The 26,619-nt window shown below is 46.5% G+C and overlaps 1 protein-coding gene across 1 annotated transcript in view; it reads right to left on the bottom strand.

Moving 5' to 3' along the window:
• The window catches only part of LOC147426824 (hyperosmolality-gated Ca2+ permeable channel 2.3-like), a 161,064-nt gene that overhangs the window by 96,798 nt on the left and 37,647 nt on the right, over positions 1–26,619 (bottom strand). The window contains exons 4-6 of the mRNA XM_086497799.1: positions 2,191–2,400; positions 1,828–2,022; positions 1,442–1,740 (exon numbers count right to left, since the gene is read on the bottom strand). Of these exons, the coding sequence (XP_086353925.1) occupies positions 1,442–1,740; positions 1,828–2,022; positions 2,191–2,400 (704 nt within the window). The remainder of the gene's footprint in view (positions 1–1,441; positions 1,741–1,827; positions 2,023–2,190; positions 2,401–26,619) is intronic.

The raw sequence follows: 26,619 nt of genomic DNA, 5'->3' as shown, positions 1-26,619 counted from the left end.
AATTTTAAGGTATACTTTACTCCTCTCTCAAAGTGTCAAGGATTCTGTAAAGATATACCGAATCCTAGGCGTCATAGCCTCTCGTGAAGAGCTCTTCCTATAAGCTCTTTGACTTGGGAGCACTGCAATAAGAAAGCCCACCCAACCATAAAAGTCCCTTAACATAGACTTGGTCATTCACACTTGGCCAAACAATGGCCAAGCAAGCCCACGCCTAAGGTGAGCCGGGCTACACAGTCGCCTGGCCCCCTCAAACCCCATGTGGACTCCCACCCCTGAACTCTGCATGCACTGTGTGCTCTATGCACCTATCCGTGCATGCCATACGAGCTCCATGGTCTTGATGCTATAGACAGATTTCTTTTTAGAAATTTCCTTTTAATGGCACCCAAAGTGTGATGCACTACAAATGATATATTTTGTTAATCCTACAGGCCATATAGGTCTCTACTACAGAGCACTGCTCTGTGTTCTCTTTCTATCCTTCGCTGTTTATGTTCGGTCGATTGTGGTTGCAAGGGCCGTACTCTCTTCTGATCGATTTCCCTTTATGGCTCTTTGCGGAAATGTCCAACAACATTCCCCAAAGGATGACATCATAGACCAGCACTCCCTCCCATTCTTTGAGGATACCCATGGGGAGACTAACCGCCACCTTGATACAAGGGACGGAAGACTGTAGCTCAACAGAGCTGAACTCTGGAGGTAACCCTAGAAAACCTGTTTTCCGGGAAAACCTGGGTACCTTGCATTTGTCCTCAAAATCAACAATGTCAAAGTCAGATTTACCATGAGCCAAGAAAAGTGACCTATCAAGCATGGAGAGAGGAGAGAGCACCATAATCATTAATGAGGCATAATTTATTTCAATTAAGACTAACAGCAAGTGCACACACCCATAAGCACAATGTCCTCAACATGCCCATTTCTAATGATCAGAGAGGCTTGTAGCAGTCCGTGGTGGAATTGCAGAAGGGAGAATCTGATCATTCTTCGAAAGAGCGCTTGCTAAGAATGTAATCAGTTCAATCCCCAATAGCATTCTAGAGTACTCAGAGGAATCGAGCAATTTTGAACCCAACAAGCAGCCCGTCCCCAATCCAGCTCACCCAAAAGATCAAAGTGTGTGGATGAATGTCAAAGTGTGGCTGGGCTAAACCCTAAACCCACTTCTTTTTCTTAGTCATGGGTATCTCTCTATGAGGACAGGTCTTTTTCTCTATTGGTCCTTAGGTCCTTCCAAACACCAATCCCCACCTCCGACCTGTATCTCTCTCTTTATCTCTCTAACAGTACACCCAAGCAATAGTTAAGTCACATGCTGAAAGTGAAAAGCAAATCCCTAGCCCTACCTTTATATATTTATGTTTCTATCAGTGCAGTTAAGAAATTTTCCATTCACGTGCTGAAAGTGAAAGGCAAGCAATAAACTAATGCTTACATTGACAGGATTTGAGTTGCAAAAGGAAACAATGTCTTCAAATTTTCGAGTGTCCCAAGTGTATATGCCAAACCAGCAGGAACAAAATACAGGATCGTTATGCAGACAAATATTATTCCCACCACTATTCTGATAACCCAGAGCACAGAGAACCAAATTGAAAGGCTCCGCCAGTTCACATCACCTGGCTCAGGTGCCAGTTCAGTAACCCATTCTGAAGGCTTTGGAGTTTGCCGTGTCTGTGCAGCCACAGCTGCACCCCATCTGGTTCTGAAAGAAACAAAGGCAGCAGGAATCTCCTGAGAAGAGAAGCTGTTCAGAGTTTACACAATTTGCTGATAGATTTTCATCAAAGCAAAGCCCCATACAAACTGACAACCGCTTACTTGCTTCACCTCCACAAACTTTGCCTGAAATTTCTTGAACTTGTTTTTTAGCTCTTCCAAGTGACTCAAGTAATAGTTTAAGGGGTCCTCCTTTCTTCCAGAAAGACCCAAAAGCCCATTCCTTTGAGGAGTCCGCTCTTTTGCTGGAAGCAAACTCAGAAACTGGACTTCTCTTGATACCCGTTGTATTTCCTCCTGCAACATGCATGGTATTAACTCAAGGAACGGCACATAAGCTAGTCAATAATCACAGCCTGTTCTTAAAAAGACTAAAGAAACTGATGCGTATAAATATTTCTGCCTTCTTTAATGAGACTAGCTAATTAAAAAATTTATATTTAAGAATGAACAGTTCAAAAATACCAGTGATTTCTGCCACTTTGTGTCAGCATAAACACTGCGCTGTAATAGGTATGTATCAGGATAATAATTACAGAAGAAATCATCCACTTGCTGACTGTAGGTCTGTTGGGATGATTTAGGGATTGCACGGACAAGAATGGTGAATTGACCTGGTTCAGGTTGAGCTGAGTGTAAATAATCAACTCTCCTTCGTGCAATATGCTTGTATTCCTGCAAGGCAAGACAGTATTGAGGACAGTAATGGAAGACAGACTTCTAACAGAACCAGAATAGCTTGAACAGACAGTCGATCTGCACGATGAGAGAGTTGCAAGAGGACATGATCATCCCTTCAGAATGGTGAATAGTCTTGACACTGCGAGCTTTTGACAACCAAATTCACCCAAATCGCACGAACTGTTTATGTAAAAAGGTCAGTGTGGAACTCTCAATCTTGTTTTTTTTGTTTTCGGAGTCGGGCGGGGCAAGCCCGGCCGCTCCCCTTAACCACCATAAAAGTGGACAAGAAGAACGACCAGGACTATGCCCCGAGAAACCGAAGGCAGACGCTTTTGTCACTAGTTTCCTCTGGACTCGAGAGGCCAGATTTATCTACACTCTTAAGGCGATGACTTTTCTCAATCTTGTCATGACGACAAGATTATGTTGATGCCTTTCTGAGACATCCAGTGCTTGCAATAATTAAATGAAGGCCCAGTTGTTTACTTAAGTCCCTTCTTATATTTACATGCATCAAATATGATCAAGAGGTATATAAAATGGATAATTTTCTGCGGGAAAAAATATTATATGTGTCAAGCATATAAACACTGAAAGAGGCTTCTCTTCCCAGGATTTTGCTATGGTCTGCGGCACTCAGTGGTCTCTCTCTCTTACACCTACCTTGGAGTGGTTTTCAGTGGACCAGCATTTTCATTGAGGAGAGCAGTAGAGACTAGACTGACCAGAGCCCACGCAGCATTGCGTACATTGGAGAGGATGTGTTCACATGTTCAGTTTCAGGAGCCTCGGACAAAGCTCTGGCTCTTTGACACTTTGATGGCTTCTGCATTACTCTATGGAGCTGAGATTTGGGGACCGTCGTTGGACCATCACGGGAGGACAGGTCGCACTGATGGATGGGGGGGAATGGAGAAGCCATTAGTCTCTATGATCTCGCGGCTCATTAGAGCCAAGGCTTCAGTACCACGTGCCATTATCTGAGCAGAGCTAGCTGCCCCCCCACTAGTGGTGGAGGCGCTCACCAGATCTGTCTCCTTCATACACCGCATGCGGGAACTTCCCAAAGACAGATATGCCCACCTTGCACTTGAGTCCTCTCGACAGTTAGCCATGCAGGGAGATACAGCATGATGGTATGGGGAGATGACATCATGGTTTCAGGCGCATGGGTTCAGCATGGATAGATTGCCCCCCTTCCAGTAGTCACTGGATGCACCCTCTCTGTCACTGGATGCACCCTCTTCGACTCTTACACAATCCGAGATCACCAGGCTCATCCGCCAGGACCTGACTCAGCTAGACACCAAGAGGACATGGATACAGCCAGCACAGGGGTTGGGCACAAAGATGGCTTTCTACAAAGAGAATCTTCTCCAGCTTACAGAAGACGGTTTAGTGACGAGGCCCAGATACATGGACATCCACTTGTCTCATGGGCTACAATGTGCTATTGGCCAGATACGCACATCTTCACACCAGCTACGAACTGAGACTCGGAGATACAATGGAGTACCGGCAGAGGCCAGGACATGCCTCCTGTGTGACATGGAGCCTGAGACAGAGTTGCACTACACCTGCCACTGCCCCGTCTACTACGAGATACGTGGCCGCTTCCACTGCTTGTTCAAAGAGGGCTTCGGACCACTCTACAGAGTCATGCGGTACGAGGATCAGAGATGCTTGGGTCTGTTTTTGATCGAGCTGCACAGACACAGAGAGAGCCTCATGAGGGGAGAGGCTAGCCAGTCTCAGAGAAACACTGGACACCCAGAGGAGCTACCAACACAAGAGAGCTCGTCGCCTCACACCAGAGACACACTGATCGACCAAGCGACCAAGTTAGGGAGATCCAAACGCCCACGACTGCGGAGGACTACACAGCATCGACGGAGGCTGCATCAGAGGATTCGGATCACTTTGGCCCGACATGCACGACGCTCGGTCACAGGCTATTGACCATGGAGGAGATTGATGAGATCCGCCGGCGACAGATGCTGGATCTTTTGTGATTTAGCTATCCCACCTAGCTGCTTAGCTCACATCTAGCAATCTAGGATTCCATAGTATTTTTTTCTTTCATTTTTTGTTACTCTGACTTTGTATCAGATCCACCACATTGTAACTTTCTGGTCTCATAGGTCACTTTGGCCTTTTGAAGACATTAATATAACATTTCATTTCTCTCTCTCTCTCTCTCTCTCTCTCTCTCTCTCTCTCTCTCTCTCTCTCTCTCTCTCTGTGTGTGTGCAGCCCCGCCCCCCCTCACGCTCTCATTTTCCCGCTCTGCAGCCCCACCCCCCTCTTGCTCCCTCGTTTTTTCCCCTCGCGCTCTCCCCTCTGCCCCTCACGCTCCCCCTCACGCTCTCCCCTTTGTTGCTGCGCCCCCCCTTGCGCTCTTGTTTTCCCCCGCTGCAGCCCCGCCCCCTTCGCGCTCCCTCTATACACACCCCACCCCCCCACCCCCTTTTTTTTTTGTTACCTCTAAAGTAGCAGCTCCTTAAGTGCCCCTGCTGCCCCCTACGTAGAGAGAGAAACTGGAGAAAATAAAGCATAGAGAGAGAATGCGTAGAGAGAGAAAACCTGCACGCAGTATAGGGAGAGAGAGAGAGAGAGAGAGAGAGAGAGAGAGAGAGAGAGAGAGAGACCTGCCATCATTGGAAACATATGTGCATAATGTGGAAACATACGTGCGCATAGTGTGGCTCTCATTGGCTGCGATTAAGCATGAGGAAGCAGAATGATAAGATTGACGCCATTCAAAAGTGCAAAGAAGAAATGACACCAATAGCAAGATGAACCACAACCTATTGGGAACAATAAAAATGCTCGAAGGGCGCGTGTTGATCCAAGAAAGCAAGATAAATGCACTGGAAGATCGTGTGACGGCTCAGGATGAAGAGCTGGAAAGAAGGATCTCGCTAAAGCACGATCAAGAAACACACTTGAAGAGAAAGAATTGCAACCCTCAGTAATAGAAGAACTCAACACGATCAAAGAGCAAGTACAGGCCATCAAAGAGGGAGAAGAACAGCACAAAGAAATGACGACTTCTTGGGTGAATGTTATTACAAAGACTCAACAGAACACGAATGAAGCCGAGAAATGGATCGAGGTTGCCAAGAAAGGAAAAGGCAAGGAACTAATATCCACGCCTACACCCACTATTATTAATCCGACACTAGAGGAGGAGCAAAGAAGACGTGTGCGCGCTTTACATGTGAGAATTTGAGGCCTTAAAGACAAAGATAATGTGGACGAAGAGGTAAAAGAACTCATGGCTTTGATGGGGGTTCATGAACCGATGCACACAAGAGCTTGGAGAGTGGGCAACAAGAAAAATGGAAGCAATGGGGAAATCTCAAAAGAAAGGGCACTCATCCTTCGTTTGCCCTCCATGGAAGCGAAGGACTTTTTGAAGAAAAGGCCAACTCTTAAGAAGTCGAGCATCTTTCTTAGGGATGATCTTACCCTCTCGCAGATCGCTCATATGCAGGAGGTAATGCCGGAGATTAGAGCGGTAAGGGAAAAAGGCAAGATTGCCTTTTACCGAGATGGAAGAGTGGTAATATTGGAGCGACGCTCCACATGACAGTGCGAGACCTATGGGACCACACTCAAAGTTGTCGCCTCGAATTGTAATGGATCTATGCGCCTTGAGGTGGGTGCTTTTGAGGATAGTTTTATTGAAAGAGACATCATCTTCTACTCTGAGACACATCAGGCGCCTGGGCAATCTATGCCTCACATTAGTGGTTACAGATGGGAGACAACCTGCAGACAGGAGACGCAATCAGAGCACAAAGGGCGGGGCTCAAGGGGAGTGGCAGTGTTATTCAGAGAAGAGTTGCAGCCTTTGATACATATAGACCACACGGATGAGCAGGCTAGGTACATGTGGATAAGATTGAGAGCAGAGACAGGCAGATATCTTTACATCGCTATTTGCTACTTTCCCCCGAGTACGTCAGTCTATGCATCACCCAGAGGACAGTTGCCCTTTTCTATTTTGAATGATGACATATGGGAGTTCTCTAGAGATGGTGACATTATCATTCTAGGGGACTTCAATGCTAGGACTACCCATCACCAAACAATATTTTATGATACTTCAGAGGAGATGCTGAGAGAGCTAGATGTTGTAGAGACGGGCCTGTCCAGACTATCATACGATGTGGAATATACTGAGTATGGACGACACTTGATAGACATGGAAACTGCACATGGACTGGCCATCTTGAATGGCCTACAGAGATTTCCCGTTGCGGGAGGTTTTACATGCTTTCCACACAGACATGGAGCCAGCACAGTAGATTATGTCATGGCACAACCGAGTATCCTGTCAAGTATCCAGGATCTCACGGTTGGACCCAGACCTGTTGGGGTGGCAGTGGATCATGCCCTTCTGTCGATGACCATCTCTTTTCAGTTTAATGTAGCACACAGTCCATGGGCATCAGCACCTACTCACTACACCTTCACGCGGGAGACGGACTCTGTATATATAGATGGGATCCACAGACGATTGTGCATTGAGGAGCCAAGGCGACCTCTGGAGGAGCTTACTACTATACTGACACAGGTATTACATGATGCAGCAACAGAGGCATACCCACACACTCAACCTAAGCAAAGACACCGTTCTATGAGCATGCCACAGAACAGTTGTTATGATGTGAAATGCCGCGAGACTAGAGCCTCACTTCAGAGGGAGGTGCTTTTGGGTGACATCACTCACAGACAGTCACAAATTGACTTCCGACGCCTGGTGCGGCGGAAGAAGAGGGCATTTTTGGCTCGAGTAGAGCAGGATCTATACCAGCTATTCTTGAGTCCGGACTCACATGAGACATGCCGGCTCTTTCATGAGCACTCTCCCCCCATGCCATTACCTCTACAGAGGTCTGGGCCCAGTACGCTTCATCCTTGTACACAGTTCCTGGGAAAACGCCCCTTCTCGACCCTCCTGATCCATGCCCACACATATGTGGTTTTTTCATCGTTGAGATGGTGAAGAAGGCCATTGACAGGATGAGGACTGGGAGAGCATATGATCATGATGGCCCAGTGGCTGAGCATTTCATGCATGCCAAAGATCTACTAGCAGAGCTTCTAGCAGTTATGTTTAACCGTGCCATGTGTGAAGGCTTGCCTGATACTTGGAGCCTATCTACTATTGTACCTATCTTCAAGTCAGGAGACCCTATGGAGCTTGGGCAAGGTTCCGGAGAGGCTTTTCTACTCTTGACCATATCTTGACACTCAGAGTCATCATTGAGGAGGGCACATCACATGGGAGACGGATCTATTGTAGCTTTGTGGACTTCCGCAAAGCATTTGACACAATACCCACAGCTAGATTGATGCGCAGACTACAAGAGATGGGAGTACCTACAGAGCTCATTTGGGGGATCGTGGCATCATACAGGTCAGTAGTGGGGCATGTACGCACCTCAGAGGGTCTATCTACACCGGTTCACTCCACTACTCGGGTGAAGCAGGGCTGCCTGCTGGCTCCTACTCTATTCGGTATGTATGTGGATGAGGTTTCTTACTACATTGAGAGCGATGGTGATAGAGGTGCACAGCTGGCAGGGACATGGATTCCACTATTGTTATATGTTGATGATATTGTGTTGATCTCTGATTCGCCGGAGGGGATACAACGTCATTTGGATGCTTTGCATAGGTTTGCCCACGAAAGTGGTTTGTCTGTCAACCTTGGTAAAACCAAGGCTATGGTGTTTAATACCACCCCACAGTGGGTCAGGAGGTCAGCACCTACATTCACATATGGCCAGGGGACCGTGGAGTATACGGATGCTTACACTTACCTTGGAGTGGTTTTTAGCGGACCAGCATTTTCATTGAGGAGAGCAGCAGAGACCAGACTGACTAGAGCCCATGTAGCATTGGGTAGATTGGAGAGGATGTGTTCACATGTTCAGTTTCAGGAGCCTCGGACGAAGCTCTGGCTCTTTGACACTCTGGTGGCCTCTGCATTGCTCTATGGAGCTGAGAAATGGTGACCTTCATTGGATCATCACGGGAGGTCGGGTCGCATTGATGGATGGGGGGACGTGAAGAAACCTCTAGTCTCTATGATCTCGCGGCTCATTAGAGCCAAGGCTTCAGTAGCACGTGCCATTATCCGAGCAAAGCTAGCGGTTACCCCCCACTAGTGGTTGAGGCGCTCACCACATCAATCTCCTTCATACACTGCATGTGGGAACTTCCCAGAGACAGATATGCCCGCCTTGCACTTGAGTCCTCTCGACAGTTAGCCATGTAGGGAGATACAGCATGCTGGTATGGGGAGATGACATCATGGTTTCAGGCGCATGGGTTCAGCATAGACAAGTTGCCACCCTTCCACTACTCACTGGATGCTCCATCTCTCACTCTTACACAGTTCGAGATCACCAGGCTCATCCGCCAAGACTTGACTCAGCTAGACACCAGGAGGACATGGATACAGCCAACACAGGATCTATGCACAAAGATGGCTTTCTACAGAGAGCATCTTCTCCAACTTACGGAAGACGGTTTTGTGACAAGATCCAGATACATGGACACCCACCTGTCTCATGGGATACGATGTGCTATTGGCAAGATACGCACATCTTCACACTAGCTGCGAATTGAGAATGGGAGATACAGCGGAGTATCAGCAGAGGCCAGGACATGCGCCTTGTGTGACATGGAGCCTGAGACAGAGTTGCACTACACATGCCGCTGCGCCGTCTACTACGAGATACGTGGCCCCTTCCATTGCCTGTTTAGAGAGGGTTTTGGGCCACTCCAGAGTCATGGGGTACGAGGATCAGAGATACCTAGGGTTGTTCCTGCTCGAGATGCGCAGACACAGAGATAGGCTGATGATAGGAGAGGCTAGCCAATCTCAGAGACGGATCACAGATTTTTTTAGAGCAGACACTGGACAGTCAGAAGAGCTACTCCCACAGCAGAGCTCACATTCGTCTCGCACTAGAGGCACACTGATTGACCGAGCCATTCAGCTGGGAAGATCCAGACGCCCACGACTGCAGAGGACTACACAGCACCGACAGAGGCTGCATGAGAAGATTCGGATCACTTTGGCGAAGCATGCACGACGCACGATCATACTACTAACCATGGAGGAGATTGATAAGATCCGCCAGCGAGACCGATGCTAGATCTCCTATGATTTAGCTATTTAGCTATTTAGCTATCCCAACCAGCTGATTACTTTTGCTTAGTTCACATCAAGCAGCTTTAGGATTCCATAGTATTTTCGTTTTGTTATCTTTGTTTTTTTATCAGATCCACCACATTGTAACTTTCTAGTCTCATAGGTCACTTAGGCCTTTTGAAGAGGTTAATATGTCTCTCTAACACCCAAGTGTGGTAGACTGATTATGCATTTCCCTCTTGAATAACATGTCTTGAGTTCAACTCCTCATCGGCTAGATCTTTAAGGTCTCTTGGGATAGTTTCCTACGACATTAAAACTCTCTTCTTCTCGGCGGGGGGGGGGTGGGTGTGTGTGTGGGTATGCTAATAATAAGAGGAAAATGGTATAACCTTTTTATCACCCAAGTGTGGTAGATTGCTTATGCCATTTCCCTCTTGAAAAACAAGTCTTGAGTTCAACTCCTCGTTGGCTAGATCTTTAAGGTCTCTTGGGATAGTTTCCTACATCGTTAAAACTCTCTTGTTCTCGGGTGTGTGTGTGTGTGTGTGTGTGTGTGTGTGTGTGTGTGTGTGTGTGTGTGTTCACACGCGCTAATAAAAGGAAGAAAATGGTATAACCTTTCAATCACCCAAGTGTGGTAGATTGGTTATGCCATTTCCCTCTTGAATAAGAGGTCTTGAGTTCAACTCCTTGTCGGCTAGATCTTTAAGGTCTCTTGGGATAGTGTTAGGTGCAGCAGAATGAATGTTTGAACTTTGCTCAAGGTTCCTTTTGTTCTTATGGAAGGGAGAGCCTTCCGTTCTTAATGAGAGAGTGCAATGATTACAAACAAAGTAAATGGACATTGTACGTGCAACTGTATGAGACTGAGAGATAGAGGAAGAAGAGAGATACGACACCAGAGACGTTGTAAAACCCTCCTCCGAGGGCACCACTCTCGTCGGCAAGAGTAGTCTTCTATTGATTGCACAAACTCGTACAAACTAAATGCATGTGACTGATGCAAGTCTAGGCTATGTCGGCGATGGCGACAGGGATGGCGAAACCAACCTAAGGGCTGAAATCTGTTACTCCTTATCTGCTGTCCAAAAACGCTATGGGCTGAAATCTGTTGTTGCCGAAAACGCTAAGGAAAACGCTGATTTTGCTGGTCTTCAGGGCTGAAAATCTGCATCTACTGTAGGGCTGAAACTGATGGTCTTTTATGGCTGAAAATCACCTGCTGAAATTCTGCAAAGGCTGAAAATCTGCAGCACTTCTTGCTGGAATGAAAAACGCTAGCCTGGCTGGTACTTCTGGTGGAAACGCTAGTGACTGTTGCTTGCAGGAGATGGAGGACTGCTAAAAACGCCAATCAACTGGAGCCAAAGCGATGAGATCCAAAAATGCTACAGGAGTTGGTGTCTTGCCTTGGAGGGAAAATCGCCACCAAGGGGTTCTTCCTTGAGAAGTTGCCTGTTGAGCGATGGAGCTCCTACTGCCTCTTCTGCCATTTAGTGCTAGTTTAGGTTTGCTTATATACAAACTTAATCAATTTGCCCTACCTACTTTCCAACAAAAGTCACTTAAAAATAATAAGTGAAAAATGTCAAAAATAGGTAAAGTAGGCTAAATGCACTGGAAAATTCCCCAGAAGGATTCTAATGGATTCTAATGGGAATGCTTATGATCATGCTGTGTGCAACCAGAGGATATGCATCTACACTAAGTGACTCGACATGCACGGTCTACCAATAGACTCACAAAAGTGCCAGATCACTTCTACTCTAGACTGACTGGATTGACCGAACCCTATTATGCTATAGCTTGTCCAAGGACACACAGGGTAGGATATGTCACGTGACATCCCCTCCTTTTCAAAGTGAGGTACTGGTACCAAACTGTATGGCATCGAGGGAGATCGCCAATAGCATCTAGAATCTTGGAAGGGACTCTTCGCCGGCCCACTCGGATGTGTGGGTCGTACGGTACTTGAACTTCATAAAGGTCTGCAACGCTTGCAAGGCTTGCTTCTTTGGGTCGCGCCGAAAGGGACACAAAGTCTTCTGAGGCTCCTTCGATGCTTCAACTTCGTCTAGAGTCATGCTTCTTTTTTCTTCAAGAATCTTCATGGCTGAAAATTCCTGAAACCATTTCCAACACAAAACCATGAACATATCTATTCCATGTAAAGTGAGTGGAAAAAATCTTGTCGTCCTAATAGACTGTGCATGCAATGTGGATGAACAAAGAGAAGGAATGCCAAACCGTTCACCACACACACGCAAACAATGAGATCTTTCTCTTTTGATCTAAAGCAATCAACTGTGGCAATTCACAATGGAAATGCCCATGCTTGGTGCTCATACTTTCATGTGCTCTTTCTACCACTATGTCATGCCAAGGAAGAGACATGGAATGTGACGTCCTTGAATGCATACTTTTTAGCTTTTCATGAACAATCCGCATACCTTCGTGCTCATTCATGAGTGAAACGTGCTCAACGTACAATATGTCATGCCTAGGAAAAGGGATCACATAAAGACGCTAACTAAAATACAGGAAACGATGAAGAATGAAACACTCGAACAATGCGTGCGTATCAATCATGCGAACTTACAATACTTCCTGGGGGGGTTCTTTGGACCTAGGCTCGAGAGCCAAGATCGGCTCTTCCTAAGGGGGATCTTTGGACCTAGGCTCGAGAGCCAAGATCGATCTTTTGTGATTGATCGAATCTACACGAGGTTAGCTTCGCTAGAAAAAGCATCAACTAACTCATCATCCTTGTGAACAATCACGTCATCTTCATGCAAATCATCAGGCTTGGGAGAAATCACATCTTGATCATGCAAATCATGATGCTCATCCATATCATCCAAATCATCATGCTTATCATTATCATTCAATTCATCATGCTCCTCATAATCATACAAATTCTGTGTGTCATGCTTTGAAGAAGAAGAGACTGAGAGAGTCTCCTTCTCCGTTCAATCTTGTCCTACACATTAGCAATGAGAGAGGGAGAATGAACAACTTCCTCTCCATGAATGACAATGGGAGAGTCACTTTTGGCATTGAGAGTGGAAGTGTTAGCCTCCCAATCAATGAGAGAGTTAAGATAACGAAACAATCGAATGCCCAAAAATCATATCACATCCTGAGAGAGGAGAGACAAAAAATCTTCAACGGAAAGTAGCTTGTTGAATTAAAAACAACACACCAAGACACTCTTGTGTCATGAGAGAGTCCATACCGGAAACAAAGCTAGAGACCTCGAGAGAAGATTTCTGACTAACTTCTAGGCAGGCTCTCTCAACAAGAGAGGGACTGATCACATCATGCATACTACCTGGGTCAAACAATATGACAAAACGCTGCCCCGATATATGATCATAACATTTAATGAGAGAATCATCAATGGGAGCGTAGAGAAACTTGGGGCACACTCGTGTTATCAATAATTGCATTGACAGAGGAACTGGGTTCTGTGGATTCTTTAGATTCATTCGATTCAAGCTTAGGACATGTTCTTTTTATGTGACCTTTAATGTGACAATGAAAACAACGACCTTCCTTAGAATAAGTGCTTTGCTCTTCCGACGTGATGTATCCTCCTAAAATTCCTTGTGCTACCTTTTCATCTGGAGTAAGCTTAGGTTTAGCAATTGTGTTAGCCTTACCCTTAGGTTCATTGGAAGAATTCTTTTCTGAGAGACTGTTGGTAGATTGGTTAGAAGAGATATCCTTCTTACCGTTCTGAAGGTTCTGAGAAGTCTGCGAGGTACTTGTGGAAGCCTTGTTCTCCTTGGGCTTTCCCTTGTTGTGCTTCATCTCCTGTGCAAGAGCAATCGCTACCGCCTTGTTGAGATCGATTGGATCGAGCACATCGACATCGTACTTGATATACTCGTCCAATCCATAAGGGAATGCCTCTTTGCATTCATAATCCGACTTGCGTAATTGGGTACCTAGCTGGAAAACACGATTAGAAAAAGACATAACCGGCATACCATTTTGCTTGAGAGCGCGCCAATCATCCTTCAATCGTGCGAGGTACTGAGGTGGCATAAACCGCGCCTTGAGCTTGTCTTGGAAATCGGCCCAATTGAAGGAAAGGGGCGTGAGTTCGTCGGCTTCCTTTAGGTGCGCGGCTAACTGTGGCTCTTGCCATGCGTGGTACCAATTGATGGCATCACCGGCAAGGTACATAGCTGCCGCCAAAACCTTGCTATTCCCTGTCTTCTTAGTTGTCGCAAAATAAGCATTAAATTGATGCAACCAAGAATGAATAACCGTAGAATCCATCTTAGCATCATACTTACAAAAAGTCAACTTCTCTGTGACTGGATTGTTGGAATCCGCATCGTGGCTTGCGCCACTTAAGGAACTCCCACGATCTTTGGCTGGTTCGGACTTGGAGGCAAGTACTTGTCGAACCAATCCTTGAGTGCCGAGGTCTCGTTGAGCCTCACACTCGGCCTCCAAGGCCGCTCGTCTTGCTTCTCTTTGAGCCTCCCGATCGGCCTCCAACGCCGCTCGTCTTGCTTCAGCTCCTCTTATATTTGTGCTTTTCTTTCTTCTCGTCCATCGCGCTCGCATTCCAAGGCAATGCGATTCGCCTCTTGTTGTATGGAAATTCTTTCGTTTCTTTCTTCGCGGACGCGATTCGCTTCTTGTTATTGGGCCATCATATCCAACATCGACTTCACCATCGCCTCCATGGAAGTTGGTACAACTCGTGGAGTAGATGGACAAGAGGGAGGGTCGGAAAAATCTCTTGGTGGGGAGAAATCGCCTCTCTCATGCTCATCACCTGTATGCGAAGTATCCATTCCGCTTCGGGTGATTACCATGCACTATGATCTTTGGTTCTTAAGTTCACGAGGAACTTGGGTTCTTGAGGGTCTTGAGGTTCTTGAGGGTTTTCTTTCGCTTGCAAACCGTGTTTGAGAAGGATCTTCTCTTCACCCGAGTTCTTCTCTTTTCCACGGGCGCACCCTTGGCGGCCTTGCGCTCACACCAAGGTTGCTTTTTCCCACCTCACATCGATTGGCCGGCCGCTAAGTGTACGGTCCGCTCTCAATGAGTGAAAAGAGGCACAAGGGGAGGCTGGACAAGACCTTCTTTCGTGGGCGCAGTGAAACGAAGCGTGGAGAGAGGATCTCCCGGCTACACAGACCGCCTACAGATACACGTCGGACGAACCACCCGGCCATAGCCACAATCCGGCAGCTCCCCCCATGCTGGGGCTAGCGTCCGAGGACGTAGGCGTGCACCTGTAAGACCGAGCGTCCCATACCACCCGGCCTCACCTCCTCGAGGTGACCTAGCGCACTCCTAGCCTCGCGGGCTAACCACTGACACTCTGCCAATGGGGTCGATAACTGTAAATGAGGCCTTGGCCTCCCTTTTATAATAATGGCCAGCCACACTGGCCGTGTTCACACTACGTCCGCCTGGACACTGGACACCCATCCCGACGGCATCCGGGCTGGATCCCCTCTCCTGTGAGCGGGACATAACATACTTCCCCCCTTAAGAACCATTGATGTCCTCATCAATGAAGTGGGGCTATTGAGCCTTTAAAGCTCTAACAGGTTCCAAAGTAGCAAACCTTTCAGATTGACCCTTCCATTTAATTAAGTACTTGTCATAAGCCTTTTGGCGCGAATGACGGGTACTATGATCCAAAATTGCTTCTGGTTCTCGAGGAATATACTCAGTTTGCATATCTTGCCAGACATTTTCCTCGATAGGCACCACAACGTCGGCTTCGCCCAATTTCGCTTTAAGGCGGTTGACATGAAACACTGGATGTACACTACCATCCTAAGGAAGGGCCAGTTTATAGGCAACTTGGCCAATTTTCTTTGTGATCAAGAACGGACCACAATATCTAGCTGAAAGCTTATAATCCTTTCCCGTTCGCATAGTCTTGGAATCCTTGGGAGCCTTCTGATAGACCCATTGTCCCACATCTAGAGTCTGTGGAGACCTCTTTTGATTAGCATAAGTAGTGACTCGGTCGCGAGCCGTTCTTATACTATCCTTAGCCAATTCGAACATTTCTTGCATGTCATACAGGAAATCACGAGCTTGGCGTTCCTTGACTTTCTCTAAGCCAAGAGCAATTGGGGATTTAGGCTCAAATCCATACATCAGCATGAATGGGCTAAATCCAGTAGCAGAAAGCTTGCTACTATTATAGGAAAACTCTAATTGTGGAAGATACCTTTCCCAGTCAGACTGCCTATGAGAGACATAGGCTCTCAACATGTCCTCTAACGTTTGATTCATCCTCTCAATTTGTCCGTCGGACTCAGGATGGTCAGAAGACGACATACTCAACTTCGTCTGAAGGTGAGCAGAGACATCTCGCCAAAATCGGCCAGTGAACTTAGTATCACGATCACTGACGATATCTGCTGGGAGACCATACAGCTTATAAAGTTGATCGACAAATAAAACCACCAACTCATGGCTTTTTACTGTCGACTTCGTTGGTATAAACTTCGCCATTTTTGTGAGTCTATCGACCACAACCCAAATAGCGTCATTGCCCCGACTAGTATTAGGCAAACCAACGATGAAATCCATGGAAATACTCTCCCACTTGGCATCTGGGATTTCCAATGGGTGTAGCAGGCCAGCTTTCCTAAGGCGCTCTACCTTATTGACCTGACACTGAGCACATCTCTTCACATAGCTCTCTATGTAAGAGCGCATCCTTGGCCAATAGAAATATCGTTTGACCAAAGCAAAAGTTCTTTGGATGCCTGGGCACACCAACGATGAAATCCATGGAAATACCTGCCACTTGGCATTTGGGATTTCCAATGGGTGTAGCAGGCCAGCTTTCCTAAGGCGCTCTACCTTATTGACCTGACACTGAGCGCATCTCTTCACATAGCTCTCTATGTAAGAGCGCATCCTTGGCTAATAAAAATATCGTTTGACCAAAGCAAAAGTTCTTTGGATGCCTGGGTGCCCAAGCTAGGAACATCGTGGCATTCGCACAAAATCCTTTGTCGAATCTCATCAATTTCCGGCACGCAGACTTCACCATTTCGGAACAATAGTCCACCTCTAATGGAATATTGTCGCTGTCTCATCTCTCCAGCACGACTCACTTGGGTCTCCGGACCACCCAAGCCTGTATGCGAGTCATGCCCCTCTTCGACCTCGTTCCATATATTGCCAAAATAGCCATTAGAACAACATAGCCCTTGGAGAGAGAGATAGAAATCCGTCGAGATTTCAGCCATAGACAAGGCATTGACCTCAGGAATCCTGCTGAGCGCATCAGCAACTCGTTGCTGGATCCTTTTCTATAACGGATCTCAAAGTCAAACTCTTGCATAAGCTCAACCCATCTAGCCTTCCGGCCTCTGAGATCACCCTGATCCCAAATATAGAGCAAGGAATGATGATTTGTCCATGCAACAAACGTAGAGCCATACAAGTAGTGCCGCCATTTCCTGAGGGCGTGGACTAGGGCGTAAAGCTTCTTTTCATACGTTGGATAACGTATCTCGGCATCAGAAAGCTTCTTACTTTCAAACGCAACACGACGTCCATCCTGATATAATGCCGCGCCAATAGCATAATCACTAGCATCCGTTTCAACCACAAATGGTTTGCTACGATCCACAATGTGCAATATTGGCGCAGTAGTCACCAAGTGCTTTAGTGTCCGAAAGCTCTCGTCGAGACGCTCATTCCAGACAACAGGGGGATTACCTTTACGATGAGGACCCGAAGTCTTCGACCCTTTCACCCCTCCTTTTAAAAGTTGCGTAAGCGGAGTAGCAACTTTAGAGTAATCCTTGATGAACTTGCGAAAGAATCCACTAAAGCCTTAAAAGGACTTTACTTTGCGCACATTCTTCAGAATGGGCCAATTTCGCACATTATCCAATTTTTCAGGGTCAACGCGAATTCCATCGCGAGTAATGATGTGACCAAAGTACAGAAGCTCTTTTCTAAAGAATTCACACTTCGAGGCCTCAGCGTAAAGCTTCTTAGTTCTCAGTACTTCGAGAACAGTGCATATATGCACTAGGTGCTCAGACAAACTTCGACTGTAGATCAAGATATCATCGAGAAATACAACAACGAAGTTGCCTAAAAATGGTCTCAGCAGATCATTCATCATCTGCTGGAACGTAGCTAGAGCATTGGTCAAACCAAAAGGCAAGACCAAAAACTCGTAGTGAACATAACGCGTATGGAAGAATGTCTTAGGAATATCTTCCAGTCTGATCCGTATCTGATGATAGCCTGATCGCAGGTCTATCTTCGTAAAATATAACACTCCATGGAGCCGATCTATCAGATCGCCCATGCGCGGGAGCGAATACTTATTCTTGACACTGAGCTTATTCAACCCCTTGTAATCCATGCAGAAGCGCATAGTGTTATCCTTCTTTCGAGAAAGTAGCACTGGCGCTCCCCACGGGGATTTGCTAGGCCGAACAAAACCCCTGTTGAGATAATCTTTCAGCTATCGCTGAATCTCGTCCTCCTCGGTTTTACTAAACTGATAGGGTTGCTTTGAGAAGGGCTGACTACCAGCCACCAACTCAATGCCATGATCTACTCCTCTCGAAGGCGGCAAGCCAGGAGGTAGATCATCAAGAAAAACATCCTTGAAATCAGTCATGATTTCTCGGATAAGGTTGGATTCGTCGGAATCCCCAAGTTCAACAAAAGAACATGAAACATTTTTACGAAATTCAGTGACAGAAGTACCAAGCACTAATGACTCAAACCAAGCAGATGGTACACATTGATAAAAGTCAACATCAGAAGACTTTATTTCTTTATACTGTTCCAAAGCAGTAACAACTGGTATTGCAAAACCATTATTTACAGACTTCTGATTACAAAGCGACACAGATACATGAGGCATGTTCTGCTTAACAAAAACAAGAGTGATGTACATAGTCTATATACAATGAGTCTTGTTTATCATAAAACCATGGAATTCCTAAAATAACATCTGCTCTGTCGAGGCGCATGATGTGGAAATCCATGTTCTCTTTGTAATCAGCCAGCTCGAGCGACAAGTCTGGAACCATCCGATTCCATACATCCGTATCCAAGCCACGAGCCCTCTTCACGCGATACTCACGGTCACTGTCCTGCGTCCGCAGGTTCAGTTTCTGCACCAATTTTGCATCCACAAAATTGTGTGAGCTTCCATTGTCAAGGAGTACGGTCACGTCGTGACCATTGATCTTCCCGGGGAAACGGAGAAGATCGTGCTTATCAAACACTTTGGTGCTAAAAGTACAATTAGTGCATGAACTGTGCGCTAAGTGATGGATTTCAACTTGAACAACATCAGAGTTACCTGAGATCTTGTGAATTTGAACCGAAGGACAGCCTTGCGGTTTCTGCGTCTTCTTCTTCTTCGGGCAATCCTTGATTTGGTGACCCGTCTAGCCCCTTTCTTCACTGCATCAGCAACTGAAGCATTTCTGGCTTTCTTTTCCTGAGAAGATCTCGGCGGTGATTTGGACTTATGCTGGAATCGCGGTCACTTCCTCGAAGCACCCTCACCGGATTGATGGTCTGCAGTTCTTTTCTTCTCATAATTCGCTCCATTTATCAAATGGAACATCCTGGCCTTTGCCACTGCATCCTCGACATCAGTCGGGGCTTTGTCCTTGATCAAGGCCCAACGGTAATCTTCATGTAACCCCAGCAAGTACATGTGCACGGCGTGCGTAGAATCCACCTTGCAAAAGGTGAGCGCCTCTTTGGAAACTGTCGTATATTTATCAAAAGACAGAGTTTTCACCAAAAGACTCTGCAGTTTGGCATACGCTTTCAAAGGGTTCATTTTAGCGAAATCCCTCTTGAATTTCACACAAAAATCAGGCCACGTCGTAGGCTTCTCTGTCATGTCGCACCACCAGGTAAGCGCCTTGCTGCGCAGATAGAGAGAATCGTCTGAATCCTCCGTTCATCATGCTCCCCATGGAGATCAAAGTATGTGGTCCACTGGTGCAGCCAGTTATTTACAGCCAATTCCGTACACTCCTTCTCTTCACCTGAGAAATTTGTAGTTTTGTACGGAATTGTGGCCGTCGGACCACCCTGTGAGCGCCCAAAAGCAGCAATCTGCGTCCGCAATTGCTGGAGATGGGTTTCGCCCTAGAAAATACACGCAGTCCTCAACTGAGCCATATTTTCGAGAGTAGAGAGGCAGGAACTGAGCCCTTGCACGACCCCTTCGAGAGAGGCCAAGCAAAGGTTCGTCTGAACATTCGCGTTTTCCAAAGCGGTAACACGTTGGTCGAAACTCTGGAAAGTGCTTGTAATCAATGTGTAGAGAGCATGCGTAAAGGGAATTTGGATGTTACCTAGCGCGTCATCACGCTGCACATCAGAGCTGGAGGAATCCATGGCGAAGTGCGTGAAAAACTGGGATTTTCATGCGAAACCGGGCCTTTTATGCACTTTTCGATCGCGAAAAAGTGAAGTTCGATGAGCTCCACGCGTCGGCATGAGCGTCTGAACGCGAGCAGGTGATGGCGGGAGCGCGGGAGCGCGAGAGCGCGAGCAGGTGAGAGAGAGGAGGCGCGAGAGAGAAGCAGAAGACTCGAGAAAATAAGTTCTCTGTAAACTGTGAAGTCTCTGTAAGTGAGTTTTTAATAGACTCAGGTTTCAAACTATACTTTCAAAGGTCCTGGCCATTTTTTTTTTAAAAAGGCCACTTGATAAATTAAAAGACAACTCACTTATGGCGTTAAAAAAAACTCAACCCAGGCCTGGAAAATAATCGAACGCCACCGACCGGAGCATGCGACACGTGGAGAAAAGGGGAGGCATTGGGACTTGTGCCCGCTTGTGGCTAACACACGAAAGAAGCCTGGCCGCTTGTGCAACCCACGCGAGAGAGGCCACGCTGGCTCTCTCTCTCTTCTTGCGCAAACTCTCTCTCTCTCTCTCTCTCTCTCTCTCTCTCTCTCTCTCTCTCTACGCTTCGCACAGAGAGACTTACAGAGAGAGGAATTTACAGAGAGAAATTCGAAAGTATACCATATGCTGAATTTTAAGGTAAAATCAGAAATTCAATAAGAAATTCATTAATTTTTGTCAAAAATCAGTAGATATAAAGAAGAACTTGCACTTCCCAGCTTTTCCACCCGCTAAATTGCTGAAATTTATCAAAAATCAGCAAAAAGCACATCAAATTTCACCTGCAAACATGCTCATGAGAAGAAAATAATTAGTTAAACAGTTAATTCATCAAAAATGACATAAAACAGTGATTATCCGACTCGAACCAATCTATAGGTGTGCACACAGTCCCTCGCACAGCCAAGCTTGCTCTGATACCATGAAACGAAACGTGGAGAGAGGATCTCCCGGCTACACAGACCGCCTACAGATACACGTCGGACGAACCACCCGATCATAGCCACCATCCGGCAGCTCCCCCCGTGCTGGGGCCAACGTCCGAGGACGTAGGCGTGCACCTGTAAGACCGAGCGTCCCATACCACCCGGCCTCACCTCCTCGAGGTGACCTCGCGCACTCCTAGCCTCGCGGGCTAACCATTGGCACTCTGCCAATGGGGTCGATAACTGTAAATGAGGCCTTGGTCTCCCTTTTATAATAATGGCCGGCCACACTGGCCATGTTCGCACGACGTCCGCCCGGACACTGGACGCCCATCTCGACGGCATCTGGGCTAGATCCCCTCTCCTGTGAGCGGGACATAACACGAAGGATAAGGATGACAAGTCAGAGCATAAAGGAAAGAACCCAAAGCCTAGTGCAGGACTTGTTCCAGATTTGGTTGTGACCAGCCAGAGCTTGGGGCAAAGTTAGAGACCAAACAGTATTGGTTTTCTTTGATCCAGGAGCCCGTGCAAATTTTTCATCACCAGAATTGGCATCAAAGTTGGGCATTCGAGCAAAGGAGATGGGTATGACGATTGAAGCAGGTTTGGCATGCCCCATTTTGGAGAAACTTCGTTCAAAGATATGTGCATGCGGAAGAATTTCATATTATGCCACTTGAGGGTTGTGATGTGTTATTGGGTATCCCATGGTGTTACAGGTTGCATGCTATGGTGGATACTTACAACAAAAAGATTACCCTTGTACATAGAGGAGAGACTCATGTCCTTGATGTAAAGCTTAAAGGCGTGTCACGTGACACATCCCAACCCTATGTGTCCGTGGACAATCTACACCATAGCATGGTTCCCGTCAGTCAAGTCAATTTAGATTAGCAATGATCTGGCACTTTTGTGAGTCTATTCGTAGACCGTGCATGCCCAGTCACTTAGCATAGATTCATATCCTCCGGTTGCACACGGCATGATCATTGGAATTCCCATCAGAATCCATTAGCATCAGTTAGAGGAATTTTCCAGTTCATTTAGCCTATTTTCCTATTTATTGGGATTTTCACTTATTATTTTCAAGTGACTTTCCAACAAAAGTAGGTAGAGCAACTTTGCTAAGTTAATATATAAGTAAACCCAAGTTAGCACTTTCTGGCAAAAGAGGCAACAGGAGCTTCCCGCTCAACAGGCAACTTCTGAGCAGAACCCCCCCCCCCCCCCCCCCAGCAGTAGATCCTCGCCATCCCCATCCCTCCCTTGGCGATTCCTACCAGGCAGATTTCCCCGCATTCCTCCCCTTGCATGATCGCCCAAGCACCCTCAGCCCAGCGTTTCTTAGTGCAAAAACACCAGCCCTTCCTCAGCGTTTTCTACAGCAAAAACGCCAGCAGAATCTCAGCCTGTCCAGCGTTTTTCAGCAAGGGTATAAACACAGATCTCAGCCCTTTACAAAAGCAGTTTTCAGCCATGACTCAGTAGCAGAACAGCCCCAATCAGGTTGCAGATTGTTCCCCAAGTTTAGCCTCGAAAAACGCAGCCAAAACAGTCATTTTCAGCCACCAAACCAGTCCCCGAATTCAGCGATTAGAAGCCTACAGATTTCAGCCATTGAGTCGTCGTCGTCGTCACCACCACCGTCGTCATCGGCATAGTCCCACTGCATCAGTCCATTGCATACGCATTGTACACCTTTGTGCAATCAAAGAATAGACCACTCTCGCCGACGAGAGTGGGGCCTTCGGAGGAGGGTTTTACAACTCTCGGTGTCGTATCTCTTCTCTCTCCTTCTCTCAGTCTCATTCATTTGCACGCACAATATCCACTCACTTTGTTCGTGACCACAGCACTCTACAAGACGGAAAGCTACAGGTGATGAGCATGAGAGAGGCGACGAAGATTTTTCCCCACCAGGAGACTTTTTCAACCCTCCCCCTTCGCCATCTACGCCACAAGTTGCACTCACTCCTATGGAGATGATGGTCAAGTCGATGTTGGACATGATGACACAACAACAAGAAACGAATCGAGTTGCATTGGCACAACTCGCGGGCAAAGTAGAAGCACAAGAAGCCAAGGACCGCGAGCGCGATGAAAGAAACGCCACTCTTGCCGCAAGACAAGAAGAAAATCGCCTTGCTCAGGAACGTGAGCGCATTGCTATTGCCGCAAAACAAGAAGAACATCGACTTGCTTTCGAACGCGAGCGCGATGAACGAGAGGCTCAAAGGGAGATTCGTCATTAAGAATTTATTTCCCACATTCTAGCCTCGAAGACCGAACCACCCAAAGACGTCGGAGTTCGTCAAGTGGCGCAAGCCACGACGCCGATTCCAACCATCCAGCCACAGAAAAGTTGACTTTCAGTAAGTATGACGGTAAGATGGATGCTACAGTTATTCATTCTTGGTTGCATCAATTTAATGCTTATTTTGCGACAACTAAGAAGACAGGAAATAGCAAAGTCTTGACGGCAGCTATGTACTTTGCCGGTGATGCCATCAATTGGTACCACGCAAGGCAAGAGGCACAGCTAGCAGCGCACCTAGAGGCAGCCGACGATTTCACGTCCCTCTCTTTTAGTTGGGCTGATTTCCAAGACAAGCTCAAGGCGCGGTTTATGCCACCTCAGTACCTCGCACGATTGAAGGACGATTGGCGAGCTCTCAAGCAAAATGGTATGCCGGTTATGTCTTTTTCTAATCGTTTTTTGTAGCTAGGTACCCAACTACGCATGTCGGATGAAGAGCGCAAAGAGGCTTTTCTCTTTGGATTGGACGAGTATATCAAGTACGATGTCGAGGTATTCGATCCAATCGATCTCAACAAGGCGGTAGCGATTGCTCTTGCACGGGAGATGAAGCACAACAAGGGAAAGCCTAAGACTTCCACAAGTACCTCGCAGACTCCTCAGAACGGTAAGAACAGTAAGAATGATAACTCTTCTAACCAATCTACCAACAGTATCTCATCAAAGAATTCTTCCAATGAATCTAAGGGTAAGGCTAACACAATTGCTAAACCTAAGCTTACTCCAAATGAAAAGATGGCACAAGGAATCGTAGGAGGTTACATCACTTCGGAAGAACAAAGCACTTATTCTAAGGAAGGTCGTTGTTTTCATTGTCACATTAAGGGTCACATAAAAAGAACATGTCCTAAGCTTGAATCGCATGAATCTAAAGAATCCACAGCACCCACTACATCTGTCAATGCAATGAATGATAACACGATTGTGCCCACAGTTTCTCAGGACCCTCCCATTGATGATTCTCTCATTAAATGATATGGTCGTACGTCGGGGCACCGTTTTGTCATATTGTTTGACCCAGGTAGTATGCATGATGTGATCAGTTCCTCTCTTGTTGAGAGAGCCCGCCTGGAAGTTAGTTCAAGATCTCCTATCGAGGTCTCTAGCTTTCGTCCTGGTATGGACGCTCTCATCACCGAGGAATGCCTTGATGTGTTATTTGCAATTAAACAAACTGCCTTCACTCGAAGATTTGTTGTTTCTCCTCTCTCAAGATGTGATATGATTTTGGGCATTCAATGGTTTCGTGATAATGACGCTCTCATGGATTTTCTGACTAACACTATAACTCTCAATGCCAAAAATGATTCTCCTATTGTCATTCATGGAGAGGACATTGCTCATCTCCATCTCTCATTGCTAATATGCAGGACAAGATTGACAAGATTCAGGAGAAGGAGACTCTCTCAGTCTCTTTTTCTCCACAGCATGACACACAAGATTTGCATGATTATGAGAAGCATGAGGATTTCAAGGATAATGATTTGCATGATGATTTGGATGAAAAAGATAAGCATGATGAATTGCATGAAGATGATGTGATTGTTCACAAGGATGATGTGTTAGTTGATGCTTTTGCTAGCGAAGCTAACCTCGTTGTAGATTCGATCAATCACGAAGAATCGATCTTGGCTTCCGAGTCGAGGTCCACAGATCCCCCACCAGAAGATTCGATAGATCCCAAAGAACCGATCTTGGCTCTTGAGCCTTGGTCCCAAGAACCCTCACCGGAAGTATTATGTGTTCGCATGATTGATAAGCACGCATTGTTCGAGTGTTTCATTCGTGAAGGTTTCCTGTATTTTAGTCAGCATCGTTATGTGATCCCTTTTCCTAGGCATGACATAGTGTATGTTGAGCACGTTTCTCTCATGGATGAGCACGAATGTATGCGGATTGTGCATGAAAAGTTAAAAAGTTTGTATGTCAGGAAGTCACTTCCATGTCTCTTCCTTGGCATGACACAGTTTCTGAACGAGCACATGATTGTATGAGTACCAAGTATGGGAATTTCCATTGTGATTTGCCAAAGTTGATTGATTTTGATCAAACAGAAAAGATTCGATCGCATTGTTTGCATGTGTTTGATGAACGGATTGTCACTCCGTCTCTATGTTCATCGACATTGCATACACAGTCTTTAGAGAAGACAAGATTTTTTTCCTTCACTTTACATGGAATAGGTATGTTCATGGTTTTGTGTTGGAGATTGTTTCAGGAATTTTCAGCCATGGAGATTCTTGAAGACGAAAGAAGCAGGACTCTAGACAAAGTTGAAGCAAGGAAGGAGCCACAGCAGACTTTGAGTCGCTTTCAACGCGGCCCAAAGAAGCAAGCGTTGCAGACCTTTATGAAGTTCACGTACCGCACGACCCACACAGCAGAGTGGACCGGCGAAGAGTCCCTTCCAGGATTCCGGATGCTGTTGGCGATCTCCCTCGACGCCATACAGTTCGGTACCAGTACCTCACTTTGAAAAGGAGGGGATGTCACGTGACACATCCCAACCCTATGTGTCCATGGACAATCTACACCATAGCATGGTTCCCGTCAGTCAAGTCAGTTTAGATTAGCAGTCATCTGGCACTTTTGTGAGTCTATTCGTAGACCGTGCATGCCCAGTCACTTAGCATAGATGCATATCCTCCGGTTGCACACAGCATGATCATCGGAATTCCCATCAGAATCCATTAGCATCAGTTAGGGGAATTTTCCAGTGCATTTAGCCTATTTTCCTATTTATTGGGATTTTCACTTATTATTTTTAAGTGACTTTCCAACAAAAGTAGGTAGGGCAACTTTGCTAAGTTAATATATAAGTAAACCCAAGTTAGCACTTTCTGGCAGAAGAGGCAGCAGGAGCTTCCCGCTCAACAGGCAACTTCTGAGCAGAACCCCCCCCCCCCAGCAGTAGATCCTCGCCATCCCCATCCCTCCCTTGGCGATTCCTACCAGGCAGATTCCCCCGCATTCCTCCCCTTGCATGATCGCCCAAGCACCCTCAGCCCAGCGTTTCTTAGTGCAAAAACGCCAGCCCTTCCTCAGCATTTTCTACAGCAAAAACGCCAGCAGAATCTCAGCCTGTCCAGCGTTTTTCAGCATGGGTAAAAACGCAGATCTTAGCCCTTTACAAAAGCAGTTTTCAGCCATGACTCAGTAGCAGATCAACCCCAATCAGGTTGCAGATTGTTCCCCAAGTTTAGCCTCGAAAAACGCAGCCAAAACAGTCATTTTCAGCCACCGAAACAGTCCCCAAATTCAGCGATTAGAAGCCTACAGATTTCAGCCATCGAGTCATCGTCGTCACCACCGTCGTCGTCATCGGTATAGTCCCATTGCATCAGTCCATTGCATACGCATTGTACACCTTTGTGCAA

Source organism: Adiantum capillus-veneris, chromosome 24 (assembly GCF_014529385.1).
Source record: "Adiantum capillus-veneris isolate H3 chromosome 24, ASM1452938v2, whole genome shotgun sequence".
In the NCBI taxonomy this organism is placed as follows: Eukaryota; Viridiplantae; Streptophyta; class Polypodiopsida; order Polypodiales; family Pteridaceae; genus Adiantum; species Adiantum capillus-veneris.
Note: the sequence above shows the minus strand (reverse complement) of the source record. Positions and strands in the feature narration are given on the sequence as shown.